The following is a 22,864-nucleotide window of genomic DNA, read 5'->3' on the forward strand; positions in this document are numbered from 1 at the left end:
GTGGGAGCTCTGCCTGTCATTGCCATCAAGTCAGACTCGTCCCAATGGCTAGGCCACACGCAGGATTGAGAAATGAGAGCTATCAGGGTATCTTCACTCGGGACACGTTAGCTGTACACGCACCACGCACCAGACGCTGAGCTGGGTGAGGGTAAACAGAAGACGATGAACAGGATCGGCCCGCCTCCTTCCTGAGACATTTACTAAGGGCCTTAACTCCACCTGGCCAGGCAGGCAAGGGTTCCCTGGAGGACGCAATGTCTGAGCCGACCAGCAGGAGGCACTCAAGGAGTAGGATTCGAAAGCTCCTCATCTGTCTCAGTGCCCTGGGGAAGCCACTCCACCTACCTCGTGGCACCCTGGGGGGAACAGGTTGGACGAATCTGTCCATAGCCTGCAAGAGGTACGACAGCCTTTCTCAATGGGTTCCCTGTCCTAACACAGAAATGGCCTTCGGTGCCGATTTCCTCCATTCCCCCGAGGATGGCCCTTCTAGCTGCCCTGGGGAGAGGCCGCCTGAGCGGGCGGGGGCGGTGACTGTCTCTTGTTCTCCAGCATCCTACCCACAGCTCTAGCGCAGTACCAGTAACAGAGGTTCAACGCATGCTCAATGAGTAAATCAACTGTCCTGAGAATTACATAACAACTGTGAACGGGCCAGTGGCAGTGCGGGTTTGCTCCCAGTTTTCCACGTTCACCTAGCAACTGTCCCAGTTCTCTTCCCATTCAGTCACAAATTTCTAAGGGTCTTGAGAAAAGACATCATCACATCTCCACTCCCTTAGACCTAAACAGCCAAAGTGCACAACTTACCAAGACATTTTTCTCTTTCTTCTCGTCTTTCTTTAGCTAGTCGTTGTCTCTCATCAGATTTTAAAAATCCATCCATGCCTACAAGAGAGAAAACACAATGAAAGACTTCACTCTCCCCGTCCGCTGAGTGCCAGGGACCCCCTTGGCCTGCACCCTGGGTCTGGCCACATGCACACATCATCCAACAGCAGTGCTCCGTACCCCACACACGGCCCGATCCTGAGAGTCGAGGGGCAGTAGCCACGGCTGCCACGCTCCCCCACCAAGCTGGGTTGGTAGTGGCCCAATGCCAGCCCCAGAGAACCAACCCTTTCCCTAGTCCTCCGTCCCCAGGCCTGGCCTCACAGGGGTCAGAAAGTGCAAGAAGTGACAGGTCTGGCAATGTGTAGAAAAGCCCACTGGGCCTCCCCCCGTCCGGCTCCCAGGGGAAGGCAGAAGCACAAAAGTAGACACGATTATTACACAGACAGTGAACATCTGACTTTCTGGAAGGAGCCAACTGCTGAGGGACATGTATGAGCTCCTCGGGTGAACACTGAGAAAATACAACACTCAAGTTTGATTTCGTTTCCGCTGAGTTTGCTCCCATGTCAATCTTAGCATTTTAGAATCACAAAGAAGGAATATAACATACTCCTGTTTACAGTAAGTCCCCTACATACGAACGAGTTCTGTTCCGAGAGCACGTTCGTAAGTCCAATTTGTTCATAAGTCCAACAAAGTTAGCCTAGGTACCCAACTAACACAATCGGCTATATAGTACCGTACTGTATTGGTTTATAATACTTTTCATGCAAATAATACATAAAAAACAAATACAAAAAATAAAGAAAACATTTTTAATCTTACAGTACAGTACCTTGAAAAGTACAGTAGTACAGTACAGCAACTGGCATACAGGGGCTGGCATCGCGTGAACAGGCAGGAAGAGTTACTGACTGGAGGAGGGAGAGGAGGTGGGAGGTGGTACAGCTGAAGGATCATCAGTAACAGGAGATGGAGGGCAAGCTGCAATGTCACTCACACCTGATGTTGATGGAATGCATGTTCACAACTTTGAAAGTTCGCAACTTGAAGGTTCGTATGTAGGGGACTTACTGTACTTGTTACTTAAATATCCACAACAAATAAAATGGAACAAATGGCAATTCCCCCCAAGTCTGAGAAACATCCCAGGAGCTCCGCATCTCCACCCATCTTCTACAGGACCCTAAAGTGCTTTCTGAATCAAATGCTAAATGATCTTCACGGCTGTTTTAGGGTTAAAAATAATTTACTGCACTTGGTCACCACTGGTCATTCATGAGTATTACTTATATAATGGTCAAGGACCACATTCTGGAGAAATCGGCTTTAGTGTTACTACAACTGGATTCACCTTCCCAGCGCCTGGGCCCTCCTCCGTGGTAGTGTCACAGCTGACTTCATAGTGTGCCTCGCTGCCACAGTGAGCTGTGCCCCTTTTAGGGATGTTCCTGCCACTGCCCAGGAGAGGGACGTGGAGGCTTGGACCGCAGTGCAGGCAGCAGGAATGCAGATAAGGATGGACGTGATAAACAATGGTTTGTCACGATTCCCCACGAGCATCTAATCTTGCAGCCTGGATTATGCAGCAGGTATATTAAAGCTCAAGAGAGAAGTCCTGGAAAATAAACCTGACTACAAGTGCCACTCCCCATGTTTGTTTTTAGTCAACTCTTTTTTTTCTTTTTTGTTTAAACTGAAGTATAGTTAATTTACAATGTTGTATTAGTTTCAGGTGTACAGCAAAGTGATTCACATATATATATATATATATATATATATATATATATATATATATATTCTGTTCCATATTCTTTTCCATTATAGTTATTACAAGATATTGAAGGTAGTTCCCTGTGCTATACAGTAGGTCTTTGTTGTTTATCTATTTTATGTGTAGTAGTGTGTATCTGTTAATCCCAAACTCCTAATTTATCCCTCCCCCCATCCCTTTTGGTTATCATAAGTTTGTTTTCTATGTCTGTGAGTCTATTTCTGTTTTGTAAATAAGTTTATTTGGGTTTTGTCAACTCTTAATCATTACAACGCTACTGATGACATGAACAGCATCGAGAATTTAAAGGCCCAATTTCTCAACTCATCACTGCTGGCTCCCCCAATCTGACCCCTTTTCCCCACATCCCTTGCACCTTTTTAAACCCCACTCACCTTGAAGACCCCACAGTTTCTGGCTGGCAGAACCCTAACTTCATTCTGCTTGGCTGCAGAGCGCTCTCGGTCTCCCTGCAGGGAGGGAGGGGCTCCCAAACCAAGGGCGGCTCTGCATCTCTGGGTCGCCTGCTCGGGCCACACCCCACCCCCACAGGCCTCAAGGTGCACACACAAAGCTCAAAGGCAGCCATGTGGTCAGTGGAAGGGGAGCAGGGAGACAAAACCAGGTTTCTCTTCAATGATCCTCCAAACATTTTCAAGCTCTAGCCTCTACCTTAAGCGTTTGATTAATAAGGATTTGTTCTGTGTGAAAAGCTACAAAGAGAAGCCTAGGCCACCTGGACACATGCTGGCATCAGCACCCACATCAACTCCTCGGCTCCAGTGTGACCTGTCACCCTCTAGATCTAAGATACTGCCCGAGAACCACTGCAAGTGTTGTTCAAACAGAAGAAAGAAAGAAAAACAGGGAAAAGGGCCAAGCACATTTGAAACTGGCCATGTTGCCTTGAGGCTTTACTAACAGAAGGCTGTTTGTTCCAGGGACATGCATGATTTTAGGCTGCCCCCTTGTGGGCACTTGTAAGAGTCACATCTTCAAATCATTTCCTTTCCAGAACATCTTCATTATCAGGCTCCTTAGTCATCACCTGCTTCGTCATAACGGGAGGCTACAATCTACGAACCAAGTCCATTGCTTGAATTTACTCGGCCCAATCACCCCATGATGACGGAGATACTATTATGATCCTCACCTTATAGGTACAGAAAGGGAGGCACAGAGGTTAACTTGTTCAAGGCCACACCATCAGAAAGTGGAGACGCCAGATTCCAACCTGAGAACCTGACTCCAGGACCCACACACACTCTTAATTACTGCTTTCCCATGCGGCTCTCTGGCAAAGGAGGAAACTAACAGCTCTATCTTAGCACCCATGAACGAAACCTTCATGGCTTTCTGAGACCCAGTATTGTACGCAGGGAACAAGTCCCATCCTTGTCCCAGGAATGTGCATGCAAATTTGGAGAGAAGTGCAAGTCCAACTCATTAGAGAAGTACCAAGTAGGCACTACTGTGAGCCAGGCACTGGCCAGCTGGGCACAGACGTGCTAATTATTTGCTTCCCCTTCAAACTGATGGTTTGGAAATGTCTGGGCGCTGGGTGGGGAAAGGGGGTAGCCAGATGACGCTGGGGGCAACAGGGCCAAGCCATTCTTCTTTAGCCCCACTGAGTGGGGTGGAGTGACCCAAACAGCCCAAGGTGGGCAGCCTGGAGTCTATGCTGTCATATGGCAGCCACAAGCCATGTGTGTCTGTTTAAATTTAAGATAATCAAAATTAAACGCAATTAACAGTTCAGTTCCTCCATCACACCGGGCCCATTTCAAGCACTCACTAGCCACATGAGGCTGGTGGCCACCGTACCGAACAGTCCTGGACCAGGAGCCTCCAGGTTCAGTCTTGTGATTCTCTCCCTTCACACGTAACTGCTCTGGGACACCGATGAATAACGAAACTCTCAGAGGCCAATCAGGGTTGAGTTTTGCTGGGTGAGTAAGGCTGGGGTAAGGCCTCCTTCCCCCACACAGCATCTGCCTCTCCTGATTAAAAGAGAACTATCAAGCAATCATTTCCAGAACATCCATTTGAGGAGAAGCCAAATAATTAACTTACATCTCCAACTTCCATCTTGTGATCCCTGATGACCCTCCAGGGACCCCTGCCAAGAGGCCCTGGGCTCATCCCGAAGGAAGAAGGGGTAGAGCACAAACCAGACAGCCCCTACGTGTTAGAGGGCGTGGACCTGACCTGTGATTACCACTACAGCAACACAGCTAGAGCAATCAAGGTAGACTATGATTAACAGACCCAGGGCAAGCGACCTTAGTACAGGAATGCTAACAATACCAGGAGACCTCCTCTAAAGACATGGTATAGTCAAGAGTTAATGCTGAATTCGGTTCACAAGGCACTCTTCTTTCTGGATGGCCCGAAATCCTAGTGTTGTACCCAATCGTCCCTTGTCCCTTGTATTACATGTGCACACGTATTGTCTCTCTTTTATTAAACCAGACACCCATTTTATCCTTGAACCCCATGAGAGCAGATGGAGAAGAGATCAGTGCTTGCCAGGCGTTAGGGAAGAGGGGCAGAAGGGAAGTGGTGGCTACAAAGGGGCATCATGAAGGGGCCTTGCAGTGATGACTGTGCCGGCGTCTGCAACCCTAGCTGTGAGAGTGGACGACAGTGCCGCACGTTAGTACCGCTGGGGGAAACTGGGTAAACGGTACACGGGGTCTCTCTGCAATGACCTCAAAGTAGAAAGTTTAATTCTTAAAAATCTGGCCCAAGTGTAAAGCCCTGGGAGGGACCCAAAGACAAAGGGGGCACAGGGGACATGTTCCCAGAGGTGTCCTACCTACCAGAAGGACAAGGGGAACCCACGTCAGAGCCACCCCTGGCCCAGTCTTGATGTAGAATGCTTCCCAGGGCAACAGCGCTCAGGTAGTGTGCACCCCTGAAACGGAGGCCTTTTCCTGGGCAATTCATCCCTACAGGAAATGAGACTCAAACAGGGAGAACGAGCAGCCAAACAACTATTTTATGTGAACAGAACAGCATAAAATTTCTTACTTCACTGAACTGCTCTTGCTTGGAGTAACTTCCTGTTATCCTTGGGCTGTGGCAACATATTTTTAAAAACTAATTTAAAAATGTATTTTATTAGCTTGGGGTACTCTCCCACTAGAATATTAATGAGCTGATATTAGTCAATTATTCATGGTATGTAATAACCATTATCGAAATACAAAGTTTTTAGGGGAAGCCAGCTGCGTTCAGCTTTTAAAAATTGATTGCATTAAATGAATTTTAAAGTAACCTCCCCAATCACAACTCACACCCATGCAACTGCAATGTCCAGACAAAAGAAAGGGAACCGGGAGTGAAGAGCTCATCAAATAGGAAGTCCAATGCCTGCCAGCCCCCTCCTCTGGGGTGCCTGTCCTTCTATGGGCCGGCAGGCAGGGATGCATTCACACCTCCGTGGTGACTCGTTTGCGCTGTGATGATCTGTCTAAGGGCATGGAGACCACTGCTTCTCAACTGTGGCTACACAATGCAATCACCTGGGGAGCTTTAACAATTACAGGTGCCTGTGCCTCCCTCCCAGAGACTGGCCTTGTCGTCTCAGGTGTGGCCAGGGCGCTGGTGCTCTGAAAGCTCCCGTGTGATGCGCATGTGCAGCAGCAGGACTGAGAATGCTCCTCCCACTGGAACGTGGGTCAGAACCACCCAGAAGGCTTGTGAACCCAGACTGCTGGACGGCACCCCCAGAGTGTTTCATGGAGTGGGCCTGGGGCCGGCCACAGAATGTTGTCCAGGGCCCACACCTTGAGAGCCGCTGTTCTAGACTATGCTGATTCTGCAGGGCAAGGCCCTGCCTGTGGCTCCTCTCTGGATATCCAGAGCCCTGCTAAGTGTGGACTCAAAGACTGGGGCCCAAAACATGTCTGCAGAAGGAAAGATCGGCCACCTGCCTGCACCCCATACACACACAGCGTTTGCCATGGTTGTTACTGTCCCACATGCTATTATCTGAGCCTGTTCATCTGCTCCTTGCCCTCGAATCCCCAGCACCTTGCACATGGTATTCAAGTGTTTGCTGAATGAATGGCCATGAATATCACATCCCATTGATGGAAACCTCTCCATTTGTAGAGCATTTAACCATGTATCAGAAGTGTCCTTAAAAACAAGGAGGACTTCCCTGGTGGCGCAGTGGTTAAGAACCCGCCTGCCAATGCAGAGGACATGGGTTCGAGTCCTGGTTCGGGAAGATCCCACATGAGGTGGAGTAACTAAGCCCATGAGCCACAACTACTGAGCCTGTGCTCTAGAGCCCATGAGCCACAACTACTGAGCCTGCAAGCCACAACTACTGAGCCCGTGCGCCTAGAGCCCGTGCTCTGCAACAAGAGAAGCTACCGCAATGAGAAGCCCGTGCACTGCAATGAAGAGTAGCCACTGCTCGCTGCAACTAGAGAAAGCCCGCACACAGCAACAAAGACCCAACGCAGCCAAAAAATAAATAAATAATAAATAAATTTAGTTTTTAAAAAAAACAAGGAACATTTTAAAACATCTTTGTAGACATTATCTTGCTGGATCTGTGCAGGAAATTCAAAGGTAAAGAAACGAAGGCAGCTCCCCACACGCCCCACCCCCACTGAAGCTGAAGTGAATCTTTCCTTTAATTTCCATCCCTGCTCTGGGGTCCTTCCCTCTCTAGTTCATGGTCCTCAAGCACCAGAAGCTCCACCCTTATAGGCCTTCTCTCAAGGTCCCTCCTTCCAGTCCAATTAGGATATTAGCCTCTCGACGGCAGGGCCCATGAATGTCCCATTCCTTCTTGTAGCCCTCAAAGAGCCTACCACATGGAAAAGAAGAAGTAAAACTGTCACTGTTTGCAGATGACACAATACTATACTTAGAGAATCCTAAAGATGCCACCAGAAAACTACTAGAGCTAATCAATGAATCTGGTAAAGTAGCAGGATACACAATTAATGCACAGAAATCTCTTGCATTCCTATACACTAATGATGAAAAATCTGAAAGAGAAATTATGGAAACACTCCCATTTACCATTGCAACAAAAAGAATAAAATACCTAGGAATAAACCTACCTACGGAGACAAAAGATCTGTATGCAGAAAACTATAAGACAGTGATGAAAGAAATTAAAGATGATATCACCAGATGGAGAGATATACCATGTTCTTGGATTGGAAGAATCAATATTGTGAAAATGACTATACTACCCAAAGCAATCTACAGATTCAATGCAATTCCTATCAAATTACCAATGGCATTTTTTACGGAGCTAGAACAAATCATCTTAAAATTTGTATGGAGACACAAAAGACTCCAAATAGCCAAAGCAGTCTTGAGGGAAAGAAACGGAGCTGGAGGAATCAGACTCCCTGACTTCAGACTATACTACAAAGCTACAGTAATCAAGACAATATGGTACTGGCACAAAAACAGAAACATAGATCAATGGAACAAGATAGAAAGCCCAGAGATAAACCCACGCACCTATGGTCAACTAATCTATGACAAAGGAGGCAAAGATATACAGTGGAGAAAAGACAGTCTCTTCAATAAGTGGTGCTGGGAAAAATGGACAGCTACATGTAAAAGAATGAAATTAGAACACTCCCTAACACCATACACAAAAATAAACTCAAAATGGATTCGAGACCTAAATGCAAGACCGGACACTATAAAACTCTTAGAGGAAAACATAGGAAGAACACTCTTTGACATAAATCACAGCAAGATCTTTTTGATCCACCTCCTAGAGTAATGGAAATAAAAACAAAAATAAACAAGTGGGACCTAATGAAACTTCAAAGCTTTTGCACAGCAAAGGAAACCATAAACAAGATGAAAAGACAACCCTCAGAATGGGAGAAAATATTTGCAAACGAATCAACAGACAAAGGATTAATCTCCAAAATATATAAACAGCTCATGCAGCTCAATATTAAAGAAACAAACAACCCAATCCAAAAATGGGCAGAAGACCTAAAGAGACATTTCTCCAAAGAAGACATACAGATGGCCAAGAAGCACATGAAAAGCTGCTCAACATCACTAATTATTAGAGAAATGCAAATCAAAACTACAGCGAGGTATCACCTCACACCAGTTAGAATGGGCATCATAAGAACATCTACAAACAACAAATGCTGGAGAGGGTGTGGAGAAAAGGGAACCCTCTTGCACTGTTGGTGGGAATGTAAATTGATACAGCCACTATGGAGAACAGTATGGAGGTTGCTTAAAAAACTAAAAATAGCATTACCATATGATCCAGCAATCCCACTACTGGGCATATATGCAGAGAAAACCATAATTCAGAAAGAAACATGCACCCCAATGTTCATTGCAGCACTATTTACAATAGCCAGGTCATGGAAGCAACCTAAATGCCCATCGACAGACGAATGGATAAAGAAGTTGTGGTACATATATACAATGGAATATTACTCAGCCATAAAAAGGAACGAAACTGAGTCATTTGTTGCGACGTGGATGGATCTAGAGACTGTCATACAGAGTGAAGTAAGTCAGGAAGAGAAAAACAAATATCGTATATTAATGCATGTATGTGGAACCTAGAAAAATGGTACAGATGAACCGGTTTGCAGGGCAGAATTTGAGACACAGATGTAGAGAACAAACGTATGGACACCAAGGGGGGAAAACCGTGGTGGGGTGGGGATGGTGGTGTGCTGAATTGGGCGATTGGGATTGACATGTATACACTGATGTGTATAAAATTGATGACTAATAAGAACCTGCAGTATAAAAAAACAAACAAAAAAAACAACTAATACTAAACTTTCTTTGGGTTATTTGTATGGAAATATGTTAATATAAATGTTTTAGACATTACATGAAATTTCTAAAAATCTTATATGTTCTGGTATAATGTTATAAGTCATAATTCTAGTTATTACTTTAAAATGTATATCTCAGAAATAACTAAATTTCCTTGCCAATTGCATTATTATGAACTTTCATCAAAACTTTAACTGTGGTCAGTTTTAAGTCTTTTGTCATTTACAGACAGTTCTGGGTGTACTCTGATGCTTTTGCAAAAATGTTCCTATAAAAGGGTTTCATCTTCAAGGAATTCATGGAAAAGACTCTGGCAAGTACATGTTTCTGGTAACTGACTATACTGCTGACCTGAATGAATAAGCATTTTCAGAACTCTAATGGAAAACTGATGAATTCATAAAAGTACTAACAAAAGATCAAGATAAAAAAAAATTAATTACATGGGACTGAGTGAACTGATGAGGATGATTATAATTTTTGTGACTTTCTGTTTGAATATAAAAAAAAATCCCACAAGGACTCAGAGGCAAAAAATATACAAATCAATTTTCACTGCAAAGTAAAGGAGCTGTTACGGTGGAGGATTACTGGACTGAATGTCAATATTATGACATAGTATGAGTGTGTTTCGTGTCTGGTAATTGCAATCATTGTTGCTTTTGTTGTGGTCATCCATTTACAATGCTTGGTGTCAGTTTATTTATCTCTTGTAAAAATAAAATACAGTGTGTGTGTGTGAAAAACAGAGCCTAGCACAGTATTCTGTACACATTAAGTACTCAATAAACGTGGAGGTCACGAGCACCTACTGTGTGCCAGGCCTGAGTGTTAAGACACATATTTGCTTATTTCCCACAATCCTATGACAGCATCAGGTCAAGGACAATCACTCCCACAGCCTCTGTATCACCTGACCCACTATTTAAACTTCAGAAGCCTCGGTTTCCTACACTTCCAAGGGACACAGGACTCTAGCTTGGGGGAATCACCCTCTCGGAACGCATCACTGCGCTGTGAGAATGCCAAGTCCCACAGCGGGTCCCGGGGAACGGCTCCCATCAATCAGGTGCAGCAGAGTTCCAAGCCAACATCAGCATCAAGGGCCAGCCTCAGAGTGCGCACTGTGGCCCTCCAGCTGCCCTCTCAGGAGAGATCTCAGGTGAGGACCACCCAGCCAAGCCCAGGCAGCACACAGATCCCTGAGAGAGAAGGTGGCATTCGAGACCGCTGAGTGTTGGTGTGGTTAGTTACACAGCGATGGAGCCGGAAAACCAGTCCTCTGATGAACCACAAGCCAACAAGCAGCACTTTCTGATCTCTCAGCGTGTGGGACCCAGATGACGCCCCAGACTAGTTGGCTCAGTCTCACCTGCTCGCGACCCTGGCCCTCAGCCACCTACACCGAGCCTCAGCCAGAAGCGTTCCAGTGATGGCTTGTGTGCTTCCCGCGGTCACCACACCCCAGAGTGGCTTCCGCCACTGCCCCAACAGCAGCGGGTGACAAGGAGCGACCCCAGCGCCTTGACGGTGACCAGGCCCGACCTGCAGAGGCTGCCCACCAAGGCCAGGAAACATGAGCCAGAGGACAAAGCGGGTAGGGCCCCATGGCGTTCACTCTGACTGAGACAGGAAGGCAACAACAGAGGACCTGTTTGCCCTTCTTTCTGCCGGTGACACGCTCCGAGCCACAGGGAGCCACGTGCCCTCTCTGGACACAGCCCGTGGGTCCGAGCACCCAGCTGTGTTTGGCTGCACAGCCACGGTCAGCTTGACGATGTGGCACCTTTCATTTCCCCCCCTTTCTCCCACGGCTCACCCCCTTCCCTCCCCGCAGCTCGGTGGAGGTGTTCCCCTCAGGAAAGCATCGGTACACGTAGAAATGGAGGGAAACTGAACACGAACGCTCACAGCAGCATTATTCACAGTAGTGACCGCAATGTTCTGGTATTAAACAGTGGCGACAGTTACACCACATGGAGAATGTACTAAAACCCAACCCACTGAAATTTACACTTCAAAATGGTGAATGTTATGCTATGTTATGTGAATTATACTGCAATAAGAAATTTTCAAAAAGAAAAAACCAAAACCACCTCAGGGAGCGTTCAGCAACAGGGTTTAAAATCCATAGCCTAGTTAATCTCATCTGTGGCCTTCTTCCAAGTCTCCCAGGTTACTGGTTTTACTTTTTCCTCTCAAATATTCAGATGATATATCTGGTTCCAAGAAAGCAGCTTTTTAAAAATAAATTTATTTATTTATTTATTATTTTTTTTGGCTGCGTTGGGTCTTCGTTGCTGCGCGCAGGTTTTCTCTAGTTGCGGCGAGCAGGGGCTACTCTTTGTCATGGTGCGTGGGCTTCTCACTGCGGTGGCTTCTCTTGTTGCGGAGCACGGGCTCCAGGCACACGGGCTTCAGTAGTTGTGGCAAGTGGGCTCAGTAGTTGTGGCTCACGGGCTCTAGAGCTCAGGCTCAGCAGCTGTGGCGCACGGGCTTAGTTGCTCTGCGGCATGTGGGATCTTCCAGGACCAGGGCTCGAACCCATGTCCCCTGCATTGGCGGGCAGATTCTTTTAACCACTGCACCACCAGGGAAGCCCCAGCAGTTTTAATATAACATAAATACATGTGGTTCATTTGACTACGTAAAAATCATCTATATCCCCATAAAGTGTCTTTGCCACACAATCTCAAGAGCTTTATTATATTGTGTAAAACTGGGAAGCAAAAATGAATGTTGACGGGCTTCCCTGGTGGCGCAGTGGTTGAGAATCTGCCTGCCAATGCAGGGGACACGGGTTCGAGCCCTGGTCTGGGAAGATCCCACGTGCCACGGAGCAACTGGGCCCGTGAGCCACAACTACTGAGCCTGCGCGTCTGGAGCCTGTGCTCCGCAACAAGAGAGGCCGCGATAGTGAGAGGCCCGCACACCGCGATGAAGAGTGGTCCCCACTTGCCGCAACTAGAGAAAGCCCTCGCACAGAAACGAAGACTCAACACAGTCATAAATAAATAAATAAATAAATAAAAGAACGTGAATTTCTAAAAAAAAAAAAATGAATGTTGACAAGTCTGCTGTTTGTGAAAAAAATGGGGGTAGAGGATGAAAACAATTTGCCAATAAATAATAAATGTGTTGTGATAAACTGTTATTGTGATTACATGAAATAATGTATGTGAAGAACTTTCCATGGTAATAAATGCTCATTAAATGTTCACAGCCACTATTTTTAGGAGGGGGGGTTATACTTCGAGATTAAAGAAACGGAGACTCAAAAAAGTCAAGTGACCCAGCCACTGTCATATTGAGTGGGCGGATTCTCCTTATCTCTCTGACCCTTAATCCACTGTGATTTCTCCTAGACTCTGCTGTTCTCCTGGGGGAGAGGAGGCAGGATCAGACTCAGATCAACGAAGGGCAGGAAGGTAGAAATTCCAGGCAGGGGTAATGGTATATGCAAAAATATGTTAGAAAATAAGAGGTAAAGCCTGAAATCTCACTGAAGTGCAATCCTACAAGTGGGAACTGAAAATCAAATGACAGAACCTAGAACCTTTTTCATCTTTGCATAAGGGTATATTGTTTTTGTTCAGAAAGCATCACATGTTCCTGCCTCATATTTTTCAATTAAAATCTCAAAACCAATTACAATCCCATAGGGTCACTAAACTTTCCATTTAAATTTCTTTCACTGTGGAGCTAAATCTCAATTCCTAGTAGGTCCTGTTGGCATCCATCCGTACTTCAGGATGACTGCTGTAATGCAGTGAACTGTGATGAAAAGCCACAGCACTAACAGGTCAAGAACATTCTTATCTGGAAACCTGATTTTTCTCCAAAATGAAGTTCAAAACCATTAAAGGCACTCTCTGAGAATATTAATAAATCAATCCTCAATACTGTTAAAACCAGGGCTTAATCATACCAGTGTACGATGCTCAAAAAACCCTAAAAAGTAAGTTTAATGCATGATTGGCACTTTCAAAATCCCAAATCACGGAATTTCGAGTGGAAGAGCTCTCAGGGGTCCAATTCAACCCTCTGCCCTCTACTTGCTTCAAGACAGAGAGATGGGTTTGCTTCTTTTCCTCCGCTGGAAACAGAATTATCTTTATCTTCTCAGCTTCCTCCATTCTGCCATCCAACATGGTGGATCAGTTCCTGGGCTATTGTTATACAGATGAAGAATGTAGGCAGAAAGGGTTTCAGGACTGCAAGAAGTGAATCAGCTTTGATACATCGACATTGGAAAGGGGAGCAAAAGCTGCATGAGGGGGCAAATGAGAGAAGGAACTGAGAGATGGGGGACAAGGGAGTCTGGAGCCATGTTAGGCTGCCTCTGGGGAGAATTCTGCCTGGGAGGTGAGCACAGGAAGGGTTTCCGAGACTCTCAGAAGTGGGGGGTGGGGGGTGGGGTGGGGGGGGGTGTGTATGCGCGCGTGCGCGAATAGGCAAAGAGCTGTAGGTTAGAATTCAATCCTCTGACACTTTTCTAATCTCCAGTAAAGATCTGAATTGCTTTTGTTCTTTTTTGACTACTGAATTCTATTTCTTTGGCTACCACATGGTGTTCTAGTATTTATCTGGGATATTTATTTCAGAAACAAATACCTAGGCAGGAACTAACCCCAAGATAATTGCAAGGTTACAGAGACCCTTCAGTGGCCATTTATTCCATTTTCTGTCTCTGATAAGAGCAGAACTAGGTGGCTTCAACTTCAATTTGTGGTTTGGGAAGATGTCATTTCTCCCAGTAGCTTACCTGAGAATTTTTGGTGGGGGGCCAAGTAGGGAGCATGAATTCAGTGATGCTCAAGCTTTAGCACATATCCAAAGAATTCCCTGGAGGGCTTATTTTAAAAAGGTTGCTGGGTCCCACCCCAAGAGCTTCTGATTCAGTGGGTCTGGGTGGGGCCTGAAAATCTGTATTTCTAATAAGTTCCCACGTGATGCTGACGCTACTCTTCCGGGGACCATCCTTTGAGAACCACTGATCTAATCCATTTCTCACCTACTATAATCTTCTGAGTTGGCTTAAGTTCTCTTTTCATTGGAGAGAAAAAGTCACTATTACCCTATCACCATCAAATTCATTACTTCCAATGTGCCTCTTTCAAAGATGATGTCATAATTTATACTTCTTAAAGAGGCAGGCCTGGAACTAGCATTTATGTTCAAAAGCCATTGACTACTATAGGATAAAGGTGTAGATACCCAGGTATCAAAATACATTTTTTAAAAATGTATACAGATACCAAAAAGTCCTTGAAAAGTGGAGAAATAGGGAACTACATAAGAATATACACAAATCTAAACTGCTATTATGTTTTTATAAAATACGCTAAATTCCTAGAAGTTTCCTTTAAAACAGCTAACTGAATTAAATTTCCCAGAAAAATGTAGATGTGATAAGAGTATTACTAAATGACTTAAATGCTTCCTGAAAGATTTTCTTAAATCACAATTACACAGCTAAGAGAATGGCCAGTTGTTTTTCTTAAAATATTTATTTATTTGGTTGCATCGGGTCTTAGTTGTGGCAGGCGGGCTCCTTAGTTGCGGCTCGAGGGCTCCTTAGTTGTGGCTCACTGGCTCCTTAGTTGTGGCATGCAAACTCTTAGTAGTAGCATGCATGTGGGATCTAGTTCCTGGACCAGGGGTCAAACCCGGGCCCCCTGCATTGGGAGCGCAGTCTTAACCACTGAACCACCAGGGAAGTCCCAGAGAAGGGCCAGTTTTTTGTTTTTGTTTTTTAAAGTGCAGAATTGGGTGAAGTCCAAACAATCACGAAGAGTATAGCACTTTGACACTGGGTCAAACAATAATGGATCTCGGATTGCATCCTCCTCGCCCTGGAACCTGGAACCTGGCACATAATCGTCACCAATCCACACCAATTTCATAGGGTTACTGGAAGAAGGAAAGCACAACAGCGAAGTCCTATAGCAACTGCTCTAAGTCTCCTCCTCTGTAAGATGGAGAAACAGTAGTGCCTTTCTTACAGTAAGGATGCAATGCAAGCTCACAGGCACTGCTGAACCGTATCTAGCACACAGCAGGAGCACAGCAAATCAAGCTAGTCTAGCCTGCCTGTCCCTAGTTACTGCTCTCCCTCTTCCGCTAATGGGGTCTCCTGCACACAGGCCTGAAAACCAGCCACACTACTTCTCCTAACGTGGGTGATGAGGCAGAGTGCATACAATGCTGCCAGGCTAAAACCACGGTGAGTATTCCTTTTCTATAAAAATTACACTAGAAACAGGTATACATGCCGTTGATTTCTCATCTTCTGCAAAGGTTATCAGTTACCAACCATTATGTATGTCTACACATGCAGACATGCCCCTTCCGGTAATTCAGTAGAAATGAGATCCTGTCTTTAGTAGGACAAGTAACTTCTTACTAAAACAAGAATACATAGATGACATTTCACAAACACTAATTGTGAAGGCGGCATATGATGACGCTGTTCTTCACCATTTCAACAGTAAATTGCCTAGTTATATTCATATACACGTAATCAGCCAACCCAGGAGCTCCTGCCACAGCAACTCAAACTCCCAGAAGCAAATGAAAGCACACCAAGTTATAAAATTCAACTGCACCCAGTTTGGGGAACTGTACAAATGTTCATGGGCTAGCCTGTTTTCTTCTAAAGGTACCATTTATTAAGCACCTATCTCCTGCCTGGCATTACACTCTCCAAATGTTATTTAATGTTCACAATAATCCTAGGAGGTGAGACATACCCCCATTTTGCAGATGAAGAAAGTGAGATCCACAGAGGTTAAGACCTCTGTCCAAAGTCACAGCTGCTGTGTAGCAGTGCTTGGATTTGAGGCCAGTCTGGCTGACTCCCAAGCTGACAGTCATCAACTCAATACTGAGAGGCAAGGCCACCTGAAGGAAAGAGCACTGACCTAGGGATCTAGGTGCCCAGAAACCGGGAGCTGTTCTTACTGGGATGCACAAAGGAGCGTGGTAAGAAAAGGAGCTCTGCCTGGATTCTGTCAAATCCCTGCTTAGCAGGCACTTGATAGTGTGACCACTGGGGAAGTGTCCAAGCCTCAGTTTTCTCACAGATTAAATAGGGATAATAATACTACATGTGTCATAGAGTAATGTGAAGCTTAAAGGAGAATATCTGTAAAGCTCTTCGCACATACTAAATGCCTAATAAATATTACCTAAGGGTATCACCATCGCCGTCGTCATTGGTTTAGATATGGCCCTTAAGTGAAAATGTAAATACAAGTGCTTAGGGCATATTAAGCTCTCAGAAAGCATCAGTGTTCATCAATATCACTGTCACCATCCCCCCATCCACCAGCACGGCTACTACTACAGTCCAGAACTAGCCCCGATCCCCCTGATCTTTAAACCCTGCTTTCAAATCAGCAGTGTCTGCAGCTTGCCCCGAGCCCTCCCAGGCAGGCTGGGCCCCTGACTGTTGGAGGACTACCGTGCTAATGAGGGGGAGCCTGGGCCAAGACAATGTATGCATTTGTTAAACTTACCTGATGGCACACTTGAAAGGTGTGCATTTTAGTGTATGATACCTGTTTTTAACGCTACAACAATGGCAACAACACACAGAAAGGGCAAAAATTCAGTGCTGGCTGACCTGCCATATTTCATTAGTGCCCAAGGCTGCAAAGAACAACCCTGGATCTCCCAGGCAACCGCATCCTCACTGCGGCTCCGTGAAGGGGTGAGAGGACTTGGACTCCAAGGGCAGCATGGGATGGGAGACAGGAGGTACACCTCACCAGGGCTGGCGTGGGAACGGAAGTCACCTGCAAAGGCCCAGGGGCTGGCTCGAGCTGCAGGGCTCTTAAAGGGCACCTGGTGATTTCGGAGAGAAGGGGTCTAACAAGCCAGCTCCTTCGTTCTGGACCCTGCCTTGACAGCCGTTCTCTTCCAGGGTCACGTTACCTGCCTTTCTCATGCCTTTAACTGTCTCCACCCTACACCAGGTCCCAGCTACCACTGTCCAAAAAGGCCTGCCTCTTTCTACAGCCACCAGAAGAACTGCCTCCATTTGGATCACTTCCCCATTCCTATGCAAAGCTCCGTCCTGGGGGCTTCTCGGAGGCTCCAGCTGCGTGGCCTGTCCAATAGTGCCCCAGTCAAGGGAACTGCAGTAATCGCTTCACATCTCAGAGCTGTGGGCTCCTCCTCTACAAATAGGAGCATTACTACCTACTTCCCAGGGTTGCGGTGGCAGCGGGCAGGGGGGCGCTGTGAAAACACTCAGCAGCCGGAGTCACGGTTGGCTCCCTTCTCCTGATGATACCTGAGGACACAGACCAAACAAGCTGTGGCAGCCGCGCACTGGGCCCGGGCCCCAGGCCACGGGATCTGAAGCTCCACCCTTCAGTCTCCCCAAGAACCCCACAAAATTCCCCCAGGAAACCCCCTACAGCTTCCTAAGAGGTCCCCGTTTCCATTCTAAGACTTGCTCTGCTGGGCTGACAATTCACTTAGAAGGTGAGGTGAACAAAGCCAAAGGTAGCTAAAAGAAGACAACCAACAGCTAGAAAAATTCAACTCGATTAATTATCTACTGAGCACCGAGATGCAGAAACTTCCCTCCCACCCTGTCTCGTCATCTGGGAAGCAGGAGTTACCTGGACTCCTGTGTTTCTACAATAAACTTAATACACATATGTATCATTTCAAAAGGACCCAATATGCACATCATACTCTGTTCACAACATGACTTGTTAGTTACATGAAACCTATATAATTTCCCCTCTACCCTTCTGAGTTCTTGGCTGGGACCCCCTATAATACAGACAGAAGTTTATTAAATATAAACGTCACGTACACATAGGAGATTCCCAGGAAAACAATAACACTCTCCAAGATGGCCCGAACCACCACCTTAAATACCATCTGCAGCTAAAGACAAAGGAAAGATGTGTGTGTGGGGTGGAGTTCATGGAAGGTGAGAGGAGGAAGTGCTTGGTAAACACAGGTTGCCCTGCAATGCAGATAAAGCCTCTCAGATAGCTGTCTTCCTAGTACAGGCACCCACTTTCTAATGCAGATTTCCGTTACAAAACGGTAACTTTTACTGTTTTCAGAGCTTCTCTGGCGTCTGTAGTTTCTCAGAATAACCCTACGCCAAAGAGGAGTAGCTGGGTGGCTCCATGCTAAGGACCAAACTCCCAACCTTCTCTCCTCCACCTCCAGGCTCCCCTGCTCTGTGCGCCTCTCATCATCACAGGACCACCTGTAGCCACAGTCCAGGGTGATGACCCAGAAAGAGGGAAGTGGGGGCTGGCGCCGGAAAAGGGTGCGAACACGGACAGCAGAGCAAGTGTAGAGGTTTCTACCACGGACGGGGCACGCAGGACCAGGCGTCTGAGGTTGGCCTCAGGGTCCTTTAGAGATTGAGAAGCTCCGACACAGGGAGCTTTGGCATGAGCATCCAGAGGCTAACCTGCTCCAATCAAGGGGTAAGGCTCCAATCTGCAGACAGAACGACCTTTGAAAAGCCCTCCTATCCCCCAGCAAGTATGGAGAAGAAGCTGGGTTCAGTGCCTGAGCGAGCGTGAGTGCTCTAGAGCCAGGCGGGCTCAGGTTCCACTCCCACAGATATCCTGGAGCACCATGGAGAGGGAGACGGAGGGGGAAAGGAGGGAAGGGGGGGAGGAGGGAGGAGGGCGGGAGAGAGAGAGAAAGACAGAGACAGAGGGTGTGTGCGCACGCACTGTGCTCAGAACGCTGCCTGCTGTGCTCGGTGAAGGTCAGGCATCACCATTCCTAAGCCTAACCCAGGACTGTCCTTCAGTGGTGGGCAGAGGCGGGTTCCGGGGTTGCACACCACAGGGGAAGTGGTTGTTTACAGTGAGGACTCAGAAAGGCCTTGGACATCTGCAAAGAGCGCCAGACACGGGGGAAAAAAGATCACTCTTCTTATTTGCTTTTTTCAGCAACAAAGTACAAGAAATTTAAAAACTTCTCTGAAACTGTGGACCGAATCCAGCAGGTAAAAGCTGGTAAAGAGAAATTAACTGTAGCATTCCCATTATTAGTACTGCCATTTGATGTTCTCTTCAGGGTGGTGTGTATGTTTAATGATGATGAAAGTAAAAGATGTGTAAAGGATCCCAAAGGGTCACTGGAGACCCTTCTGGCCAATTTTCATGCCACTCCTGGCCCAGGTGCCCATCAGATCCCGAGTCCCTACTGTGAGAAGAGCTCTGCCCTTGAGCAGGAGCGAGGCAGGCCAGAAAACCCCTTATTCTGTCCTTGTTTCCGGAGTGTTTCCCACACTGATATGCGCCAGGTGTTGGGGGTCTCTCCACCCTCCCTGTTACAGGGTTGGCAGGAGCCTTCAGGCCCCCCCCCAAGAGGACAGCCCCTTGTTCCCAGGCTGCCTGCTTCTCCTCGGTCACCTCACTAGGGTCCAGACCTGAACTTTACCACTCCTGAGCAACGCAAGCGTCCAAAGTGACCCTCCTCCCGCTGCAGGCCCCTCTACTCCCAGGCTCAGCTCTGGGCGGCTCAGCCCCACGGCGGAGATGGCCCCAGTTATGCCAGCATAAGGGGCCACTGACAGGGCTACCGGAACTGAACCGGAGGCATCAGTGCGGTGCTCGAGGCTGTGGCTCCAAAAAGATTCCTCAGTTTTAAAACAAAATACAAAGGGGAAATAAAGAGGCTAGAAAAAACCATCACTCTTTGTACTGCAAACAATTTGAAGGCATATTAAGAATTTTGAAAGGTGAATTTTGAAAGGAACCTCCTGTTCCTTTTCTCCCAGAAAAGCATGCCTAGCAGGGTTGCTTGGCCCCGTCCCAACCTACAGGCCCTGCATCTGGCGTCCTTAAACAAGGACCATCTTCAAGGGCACTTTGAGGCCTTGAGGCAGAAACAGCTTCCGGGCTCAACTAGCTTCTTTTTAAGTCGCAAGGGCAGAGCAAAATGTGTGCCCTCACTCAACGTCGTGCAGGACAGTCTGGCATGCCTTTGCAACAGCCTTGCAGAGACTCCCAGCTTGCTAATTAAATTTACCCCACTTCACCCCATCTAAATACCTCTTTGGAAAAACAAAAGGCACATAAATCTTAAAGTTCTACTTATTGCTGCTGGTGGACAAGTTTATTTTGAAAACAGGAAGATTACAGATTGTGATGCTGACAAGAGAAAAGGCAAAACGTGAATCTTGTTATTTGTTTCTGGGAATGATTTTTGCAGAGTAAAACAACAAGGCCTTCAGTGGTGAAGTCCCAAGGTTTACGGCTACGTGCACGCTTCTCTTTGGGTTGTTCACGGAAAAGGCCCCTGCCATTCGAGACAACGCCCGACAAACGCCCTTCTGTGCTCTACAGCTGTGTCTGAGCACGGCTGTCTTGCCTGCCGTGGCTGTCACTGTGTCTCTCCTTCTCGTGGCAGGAAGACAGAGATACACATGTATTTTCAAATCCTGCATGTTGTCTTTTACCTGCAAATACCATCACCAAAGAATAACAATATGCTGCTGCTACTTAAGCATGGTAGCCCATCACAGCAACCCAGTTTTGGATTCACATTATTTTAAAGCTTTTTTAAAAAAATTAATTTATTTTATTTTATTTTTGTTTTTGGCTCTGTTGGGTCTTTGTTGCTGCACGCGGGCTTTCTCTAGTTGCGCCGAGCGGGGGATACTCTTCATTGCGGTGCACAGGCTTCTCGTTGCGGTGGCCTCTCTTGCTGCGGAGCACGGGCTCTAGAGCACAGGCTCAGTAGTTGTGCCTCGTGGGTTCTAGAGCGCAGGCTCGGTGGTTGTGGCGCACGGGCTTAGTTGCTCCGCGGCATGTGGGATCCTCCCGGACCAGGGCTCGGACCCGTGTCCCCTGCACTGGCAGGTGGATTCTTAACCACTGCGCCACCAGGAAAGCCCCTCACATTATTTAAAATTAGCCAGATTGTCACACTTTAAAGGTCACTACACACATTTCTATTACAGCTGACCCCAAACCAGTGCTTACATGACCACTGCCTTTAAAAACAGCACGCTATACGATCCTTACACTCTAGTACAGGGGTTCTCAACCAGGGGCGATCATGTCTTCTAGGAAACACCTGGACATGTCCAGAGACGTTCTGGGTTGTCACACACTGGGGAGAGGCATGCTACTGGCGTCTAGTACACTGAGGCCAGGGATGCTGCTGAACATCCTACGGTGCCCAGGACAGCCCAGGCTGCCCTGACGTACACACTGAAGAGTTACCCAGCCCAAAAGGTCAGTAGTGTCGAGCTTGAGAAACCCTGCTGTAGTAAGCTGCGCTGCCTGTAAGAAGTAGAAAAACCTCCTCTACACTGAATACAGCTTGGTTCCTGCCACATCAATACACAGTAGTATGAAAAAAACTAGAAAATGATAAATACAGAATAAACATGATTCCCATTTGGGCAAGTTTGTTAAAAACCGTAGCAATTTATAGTAATAGCCACTGTATTTTTTAAATTCTTCTTCAAAAATAGAGAATAAATATCTGACAGGTGTTTGACAGCACCAACAGGCACAACTTGTTCCCCTAGGTAGGCTAAAGGCATTAATAGCAGTGGTAAGGGTTTTGTGACAGTCATCATGGAACAAACTGTCCCGGTGCCTCTTTCGTGGATGGAAGCACAGTGAAACCACGGTGCTAATCCACAAGGGAGGCAAAGGCAATATAATTACAACAAATGTCCTGCCCTTATGGGGGGGGATCAGGGAAGAGGGGGAGAAGAGAGATGGATGGAGCAGCTCTGATTCCTGTTAAATCCCAAAAGCATGTGAAAAGTGGGTTTACTTGATTTGATCAGCACTAAAAGGAAATCTTATGTATTTCATCAAAGTTATTTTAAAAATACAGCATTTCCCTTTGGGCACTTTTTTACCATAAAGAATCAGTAAAATGTAGGTTGCCTCACGACTGCAGCCACTGTGTCCCTTTTTATAGTAACAGGAAGGACGTCTCTGTTCCCAAGGCAACCCAAGGTTTCACTCATCAATATGGCACCGAGCACTTTCATGGAGCACAGTATCGATCTTCTGAGGTTTCAAAATTGGAGTTCTCTGCCTAGGACAGGGTATGAAGGTCCCCCCCCACACCACAGCTGAGATGGGTACCAAACATAAGAAACAAGGACAAAGAGCAGGCATCGGGTAAAACACTTTCTGAAGTTTTCCTCCAGGTGATCATTCAAGCTGATAACAAGGCATTCGGTCCATCTGGCTCCCAGACCTTCACTCTTTGCAGAGAGGCGTCCACTGGGAACATGTAAAAGCTAAAGGCAGTTCAAGTACAGGGGAGCCCTGTGGCACAGCCTGGTCCTTCTTGGAGCCCTCTCCACACTGCCCTTTTGCCCTGACCTTCACATCGCTGAGGCCATCCCTGTACCCAATCCTGTCGTCCCAGCCCACCCAGGTGGGTCCAGGGCCTGACGCACAGAAACCCTGT

The 22,864-nt window shown here is 46.7% G+C and overlaps 1 protein-coding gene across 16 annotated transcripts in view; it reads right to left on the minus strand.

Annotated features, from left to right (window-relative positions):
• MAP7D2 (MAP7 domain containing 2) overlaps window positions 1-22,864 on the minus strand; it is a 105,979-nt gene that overhangs the window by 53,094 nt on the left and 30,021 nt on the right. For all 16 annotated transcript variants that reach the window (XM_082375577.1, XM_082375578.1, XM_082375576.1 and 13 more), the window contains exon 2: window positions 814-891. In XM_082375577.1, the coding sequence (XP_082231703.1) occupies window positions 814-891 (78 nt within the window). The remainder of the gene's footprint in view (window positions 1-813; window positions 892-22,864) is intronic.

This window comes from Balaenoptera borealis (genome assembly GCF_965194805.1).
Source record: "Balaenoptera borealis genome assembly, chromosome: X".
NCBI classification, from domain to species: Eukaryota; Metazoa; Chordata; class Mammalia; order Artiodactyla; family Balaenopteridae; genus Balaenoptera; species Balaenoptera borealis.